This window comes from Pteropus vampyrus, unplaced genomic scaffold (genome assembly GCF_000151845.1).
Source record: "Pteropus vampyrus isolate Shadow unplaced genomic scaffold, Pvam_2.0 Scaffold203, whole genome shotgun sequence".
Classification (NCBI taxonomy): domain Eukaryota; kingdom Metazoa; phylum Chordata; class Mammalia; order Chiroptera; family Pteropodidae; genus Pteropus; species Pteropus vampyrus.
This window is the reverse complement of record NW_011888984.1, coordinates 689760-697407: the sequence shown is the minus strand read 5'-3', so window position 1 is coordinate 697407 and position 7648 is coordinate 689760. Positions and strand designations below refer to the sequence as shown.

Below are 7648 nucleotides of genomic sequence, written 5' to 3'. Positions count from 1 at the left end.
GCCCGGCAGGTGGCAGAGCCCACGGCCACGCAGCCCAGAATGCCACCGGACGGCTGGCAGGCCTCGTGTGGGCCGCAGGTGGAGGGCTTACAGGACACCAGGCCGCCCTCCTGGCACTCGCAAAGGGCATCGCAGCCCGGTCCGGGATAGAAGGTCTGGCCTGGCGGGTGGTAGGTGCCCTGGTACACGCAGCCGCAGGAGGGGAGGGGCACGCAGGACTCACCGCTGAGCGCGAAGCCCTCGTCGCACACACAGCCCTCGTGGCAGGCGGAGCCGCAGCCCCCGGGCACCGGGAGGTCTCCGCAGGACAGCGGGCAGCCGCGGGAGCACGCCTCGTAGTGGCTGTGGGGCGGGCAGCTCAGCGCTGCAGGGAGAGCGGCCATCAGGATGGAGAGTCCCGCCCTTCTCCCCTCCCCGCGTGACACAGGTGACCATGACACACATGCATGCGCACACACATGCTCGCACACACATACATAAGCGTCCGGCTGCAAGGAGACCGTCTGATAGGGAACAGACTGCATAACGGTTAAGCCGATCCTGATAACTAGGATTCTTTTCCTCTTTAACCGTGGTTTGGGTTATCTGTAATGTCTACAGTGATCTTATTCAAGTTGGAAACAAGTCGTGGATGATGTGGTGTGTGTTGGAAACATATGTATGCACGTATAGTGTGTATGTGTATAATCTATGCAATGCATTTGTGAATGCAGTATACTTATTTATAGTAGTAGTAGCCATTCTACAGTAAATTAAAGTATTTGGCCATGTTGTAAATGAAAAAAAAACAAATTCTTCTTCTTTTTCCTCTCTCCAAACCCCTTCACTCCAGATTAAAAGACAGGCAATTTCCTCGAAAAAACAAACAAACAAACTGAACCTAACTGAGGCTCTATCTGTGCAGTCCACTATGGTAGCCACTTGTGACCATTTAAAAGTACTTTAATTAAAACGAAATAACACTGGCGATTTAGTTTCTTGGTCACACTAGCCCCATTTCAAATGGCATTTCACTTCCACTGGAGGGTTTTCCCCAGGGACCCCACGGAGACGTGGGCACAGGTGACTAGTGGCGACCGCTTGGGACAGCTCAGATAGAGGACGTTTCCATCATCGCTGAAGTTCTATTGGGCAGAACTGTTCTAGATCTAATTCTCAGTTTACGGGAGAATCTGGCAGGACAGAAGGACAAGTTAAATAATGCTGTAAAGAAGCAACTAGCCAAATCCAGAAACTAGGAAATCCTACGGGACAAGTGACCTGATTTTTTTTCAGTAAACAAATGGCATGAACGAAAGGAAGGGGTGGATAGAAGGACAGATACGTGAGAAAGCAAGTATATTAAAATATCGATTGTAGAATCTAGATGGTAAGTATATGAGTATTCACTGTGAAAGTCTTTCAACTTTTCTATTTGAAGAATTCCATAATAATATGTCGGAGGGAAAAAGGAAAGGGGCTCTTAAAAGATAAAAATGATTTAAGAAAAATCAGCCCAATGCAATGTGTGGATTTGGTCTGAATCAAGATGCGAATAAACTGAAAAAAAAAAAAAAAAACCCAACAACCAAAAAACGCATTTTTTAGACAATTGGGGGAAATTGGATCCCAGGTTTTAGATGATGTTAATGAATTAGTGATATTGTAATGGTTTTTAATTCCAACAGAATTTAACCTCGTGTAACAAAGTTATATACACGGAAGTCTCTTTTTTTGATCACTGTATCATCGGTTAGTTTTTGCTGGGTAACAAACATCCCCAAAGCTTAGTGAATTAAAACCACGGGTATTTATTATTTTTCATGATTCTGTGGGCTGTGTAATTGTTCGCACTTAGAATGAAAACTAGAGATGTATATTTGCACTTCTGTTAAGTTCGGAAACTTTAGAAGTCAGAATAGCATTTACCTCTTGGGGCACAGTGCTAGGAAGAGGGCATAAAGGGGCTTCTGAGAGGGTAGGGGGCCTCATGTGTTCTTTTCCATGATTCTTGGGACAAGTTTAAGCAGATTTGTTCTCTTGCTGAAATTTCTGAACATAGGTATTATATTTCAACAATAAATTTATAAATGTAAAAATCAGGCGAAGGGATGTGTGGCTTTCAAACTTCTCTTATAGGCAACCAAAAACATCTGAAGACCATTCCTGCACCCACATCTGACTCAAGAATCTTAAACTGACTGCAGATGTTGTAACTGAATGAAGTAAGCCAAATGGGGACCAAGAAGAACTGGAGAGGGGACCAGGCTCTTTCTTAAGGCAAACCACTACTTGTTCCTGAATGACAGCTGCCATGCGGGAATCAGACCCGGCATCATTAGATGTATTTGGTCATCTTACAAATATTTACTGCATCTTTGGCTTCCTAGCTGTCATGATCCTGAGCCTGTAACTGAACCTTTCTGAGGCTCAGTTTCCTCATCTGTTAAATGGATACAACCACAGTCTCTACCTCGTAGGGTTCTCATAAGGGTTAAGTGAATTGATGATATTTATACGTTAATGAATATCCATAAGGCTGAGCCCCCGCCCCCAGTTGTCACTACTGGTACTCACGGCAAATCTTCTCACTCCTCCAGGGATGCACAGTGGCCCCGGCGGCCTGGCATGCATCAGCATATGCGGCCAACGCGTCACACAGTGGTCCTGACTGGCCTGGCAGCAGGCAGAGGTCATAGGCACAGTCGCGCACGGCGCCCTGTGGGTCCAGCGTGTCGTGGCACTCCCGGAAGGGCCCCTCAGAGTCCGCAAGGATCCCACACTCATTCTTGCTCTGCAGCTGCTGAGCCACCAGCGAGTCCAGCTTGGGACAGTCACCCGGCTCGGTGGTGCCACAGCCCGGCCTCGTCTCCTCCTGCCAGCTCTTTCCGAAGGCCAGCGCATTGGCAGCCTGGCCCCCAGCCCGCAGAGCCAGGTCATCACGTGAGTTCCCATTAAAGTTCCCGCAGAGCCCACACAGGGCTCCGGCGTAGCTGCTGGGCACCTTGACAGTCACGCGGGCATTCCAGTCGTAGGTGACAGTCAGGCCAAAGTCCGTGCGCACAACAGCATCTCGGCCCTGGCGGAACACCTGCACCTGCCCGTCTGCCGCCTGGAAGGGCAGGTACTGAAGGACGTCGTCCACCTGGGCAGAGATGCAGGAGGGCTGAGGGGTCAGGGTATGCATGGCTCTGTGGCCCGCCCCTTACTCCCTCGGCTCCAGCTGCTCTTAGCTCCTTGCTCTTTTCTCAAGCACGTCGTGCTTGGTCCCGCCTCGGGGTTTTTGCACTTGCTGTTTGTTCCCTCTGCCTGACACACCACCGCTTCTCTCTGACCTTCAAATATCAACTGAAATCCAAATTCCTAACCCATGGCCTTTAAAGTCGACAGGATCTGTCTCCCTATCATCTCCTTGACGTCACCACTCCTTCTCCCCCTCCCCCTCACTCATTCTGCTCCAGCCACACTGGCTTTCTTGATATTCATCTCATTCTCCCAGTTTGGTCTAACTTTAGGGCCTTTTCGCTTTGCCAAGAACACCACCCACCACTTTTCTCCTGGGGGCTTCCCCTTCATCCTTCGGGACTTGGCTAAAACCCATGCCCTCTCCCGAGAAGGTCCTGCTTAACTTGGCCCTGTCCATCTCTGTGCCTGCATCACCTACCACATCGCTCACTTAGCTTCCTCGCTGTCTCCCTGAACATATCAAGTACGCGTCCACCTCAGGGCCTTTGCACTTGCTGTGCCCTCTGCCTGGAATACCACCGTCGCTCTTCATTTGGCCACCTCTACTGCATCTATTAGGTGTTAGCTTTGATGCAAACCCCATACAGTGGTCTAAAAGGCCCTAGATGATGTGAGCCCTACTAATCTCCAACTTAATTCCCCATTCCATACCCCTGCAACTCGGGCCATGCAGGCCTTTTGATAATCTCCTGAATTCGCCAAGCTCAGCCCAGCCTCAGGGCCTTTGCACTTGCTGTACTATCTGCTTGTGACATTTCTACCCGCTTCCACATCCCTGTTCTTTACCTGGCTGCCTCCCCTCATCTCTCTCATCTCAGCTTAAAATTGAACCCCTCTACCCACCAGGCCCTGCTTGTCCCCACTTTTCCAACCTCGTCTCCTACCAACCTCTCTACCCCATCTCCCTAACCTCACACTCAGGTGCAGCCTCATCGGCTCCTGCCCTTCTCAAGCTCAGTCCAGCCTCGGCCTTTGCACCTGCCGTCCCCTCTGCCTGGGAATAACCACTCTTCACCTGGTGGTCTCTTCCTCACTCTCTAGGTTTCAGCTTACATCAAAAGCCTCTATCATAGCCATCCCCCCCGTTATGCCCCACCTCGCTCTTTTTTCTCTCCCTCCATTCCAGCCCCAATGGCTGCCACGCTGTTCCTCTACTCCTCATGTTTGTTCCTGCCCCAGAGCCTTTGCACTTGCTGTTCTTTCTGTGTAAACATCCTTCCATCCATTCTTCTCCCTGACTATTCCAACCCTTCCTACAGGAGAGGCAACAGAAGGTAGTAGCTGAGACTATGGACTCTGGAGACGGACGGCCTGGCTTCAAACCTGGCTCTGCCGCTCATTAGCTGTATGATCTTGAATCAGTGACTTCATCTCTCCGTGCCTCAGTTTCCTCACCTAATAAGATTAGCTATTTTACAAGGTTGTTATAGAATTTAAATGAGTTACTATATGTCGAGCATTCAACACATAGAAATAACTTAATATATGTTGGTTATTATTATTCGAGCCTCAGCTTAAATGTCATCTCAGAGAGGTGAGAACATAAGTATTAATAATCGTGTCCTCTGTTTAGCTAGAAGCTTCTCTATTCCTAACGCTAGGCTTTATGGGCCAAATTTTCTTTACTCTAAGGCTGTTCTGAAAACTAAGAGTAAGGCCTGTAAAGGGCTTAGCGGAGTGCCTGGCACATGGAAAGTTCTCAGTTTTCCATTGCCAATTCATCCCCCTGTCAAAAGCATGGGCCACTGCCCCAAACTGCTCAATAATAACTATTAACTATTGTTGTGGTTCTTACAATAACCCCACCTCTCTGCCCAGAAACCTGCCAGTGTTTGGGCCCTCCCTCCCTCACCCCACCTGCAGTTCTCAAACTTTTACAGGTCACCTTACTTTCTGAAAAATCAACTGTCCTCCAGAAAATGCACAAACGTCTAACTTGGGAGGGTTCATAGCAATGAAATACGAAGTCAACATTTACTGAACATCTGCTGGGCATCAAAGCCTTCTTTTAAAACACCCTACAGATGTTAACGGGTCAAATTCCCACAACTACTTTGCCAAGCGGGGTTTGACTTGACAGAGGACGAAACTAAGGCCAGAGAGACAAAGTCACACAGCCAGGGAGAGGCAGCACCTGCGGGGACCCGAGCCTCAACCACTGGCCACAGGTCTTCTAACAACCCCCCAGCCCCTCTCGCTCTTTTGGAGAGACGTCCTGCCCTCCGGCGGCCCTGGGTGCAGCGTCACTCACCAGTACTTGCCCAGGGTGCTTCCGGCGCACCGCCACTTTCACGCCGCGGGCCTCCACGAGCACCGCGCGCGCGTAGCTCACGGTTTGGCTGCCCCGATGCTCGTTTTCCATCAGGACCCGAAAGGCGGGCAGCATCGCGTTCTGGCCGCAGGAGCCGGCCAGCAGATACGTGCAGGTGCCCATGAAGTCGAAGCGCCGGCCGTCGAAGCTCACGTAGTGCGGGTCCCCGGACGCCTGGCAGCTCCCGAAGCTGTCGGGGTAGCAACCCAGGAGGCCGTTCTGGACGCGGCAGCGCTCGCCTGTCGGGCAGCCCTGCGTGTCGCTGCAGCTCACCCGCTGGGTGGCGCCATCGCAGGTGCAGCGCCGCCGGCACTGCTCGTCACCCCACACCTGCTGGCCCGGCGCCAGCGGGCGGCCCTGGTAGGTGCAGCCGCAGGACGCGGCCGCCACGCAGGCGCCGCCGCTGGCCACGAAGCCCGGGAGGCACGCGCAGCCCTCCACGCATGGGAGCCCCGAGCAGTTGGCCGGCGCCGCCGCGGGGTTGCAGGAGGGCGGGCAGGCGGGGCCGCAGACCTCGTAGCGGCTGTTGGCTGGGCAGGACAGGGCTGCGGGGAACAGGGGACGCGGGTCAGGCCAGCCGGCACAGCGCAGCGGGGCCCTCGAGGGACGCCCAGTCCGGGACTCGCCGGGACTTCGCTCCCCGGGCCTTGCTCCTCCCTCTGCGCGCCTCATCTGTTCGTGGCACTTTTATCCTTCAGGCGCTCTCCGCCCTAAACCTGAGAGACGTAGTCGACCCCTCCCCCTCCATGCACTGAACAACCAGTCAGTAAATCCTGTGAGCTCCAAATTCAAAACCTACCCAGAATCTGCCCGCTTCTCCTCTCACCACGGTCCTCACCCTGGCCCTATCCACGCAGCAGCCTCCTGCCTGCTCTCTGGTCCCCATCCTCCCCCACAGTCTTCCTCACACGCAGCCAGAGGGATCCTGTGAAAACCTGAGTCCGATGATGTCCCTCTCCTGCTCGGAACCCTCTTGTGGCTCCATTTCGCTCAGAGTAAAAGCCAGAGTCTTCCCTGTGGCCAGCGAGGCCCCACACGACCTACTCTCAGCCCCGGCTCCTCTCACGCTCCCCCTGGCTCACTCTGTCCCAGCCACAGAGGCCTCCTCCTCGGTCCTCACGCTCCCAGTGCAGGGCCGTGGCTCTGGCTGTTCCCTGTGCCTGTACTGGCCTTCCCTCAGGAGGCAATGTAGCATGTGGTTAAGACAAGTTACTGGGGCCCAGATGTCCTGGGTTCAAATCCTGGCTCCCCACTTAGCTGTGTGCTAATGAGCAAATTATTCCCACTGTCCTGTGCCTCAGTTTCCCATCAGCAAAATGGGATAATCATCGTACTGACCTCACAGGGATGTCTGAGTAAATGAGTTCATCTGTGTAGAGATGCCCCACGAACATCTTCGCTATTACTTAGCTGACTCAGTTGCCTTATCCTGATCTTTGCCCTGATGACATCTCCTCAGAAAGGTGTTCCCCGAGCACCCTCTTCACGAGCCTCCCATTTGCTCTTATTACACGAACTTTATTTCTCTTGCTCCCTGAAGATACTTCATATTTTACTGTTAGTGTGTCTTCCTGATGGGATGTAAGTTCCATGAGAGTGGGACCTGGTCTGTCTCACTCAGCACCACGGACAGGGCCTGGCACACCGGAAATGCCGAGGAACTGCTGCGGAAGTGAGTGGGTAGATGAATGATCTCCCTGGTTCCTCTTCTGCATCAGGCGTTGGGGAACTCCAGGGAGGAGGGGTGTTCACTGGGCAGTGAGGACACAGCAGTGACCAAGCCGAACCCCAAATGGCCTCAGGGTCTTCCCCAGACTTACTCCCTTCTGGAGTCCTTGTCTCAAGCCTGGGCCTGATGCCTCATCCTCCTTCCCCTCCAGCCTACCTGCCTCCTGAACATTTCTCTGAATGCCTCACGGGGGCAGGGACAGGTGAGTGTCCATGACCAGCACAGGGACGGGGCCAGATAGGGACTCGAGGAATTCTTGTTAAATGAATGAATAAATGAGTGAGTAAATGATTAAATGGATGGACACCTGGCCAAGGAGCTTGGACTTTATCCAGAGGTCACTGGAGAGTCAGGGAAGGGTTGTAAATAAAGAGATGTTCACA

General features: G+C 52.6%; 1 protein-coding gene across 1 annotated transcript in view; it reads right to left on the bottom strand.

Annotated features, from left to right (window-relative positions):
• The window catches only part of LOC105300218 (IgGFc-binding protein), a 35954-nt gene that overhangs the window by 19023 nt on the left and 9283 nt on the right, over positions 1-7648 (bottom strand). Inside the window, exons 4-6 of the mRNA XM_023537909.1 lie at positions 5477-6081; positions 2557-3124; positions 3-364 (exon numbers count right to left, since the gene is read on the bottom strand). Coding sequence (XP_023393677.1) covers positions 3-364; positions 2557-3124; positions 5477-6081 — 1535 coding nt within the window. The remainder of the gene's footprint in view (positions 1-2; positions 365-2556; positions 3125-5476; positions 6082-7648) is intronic.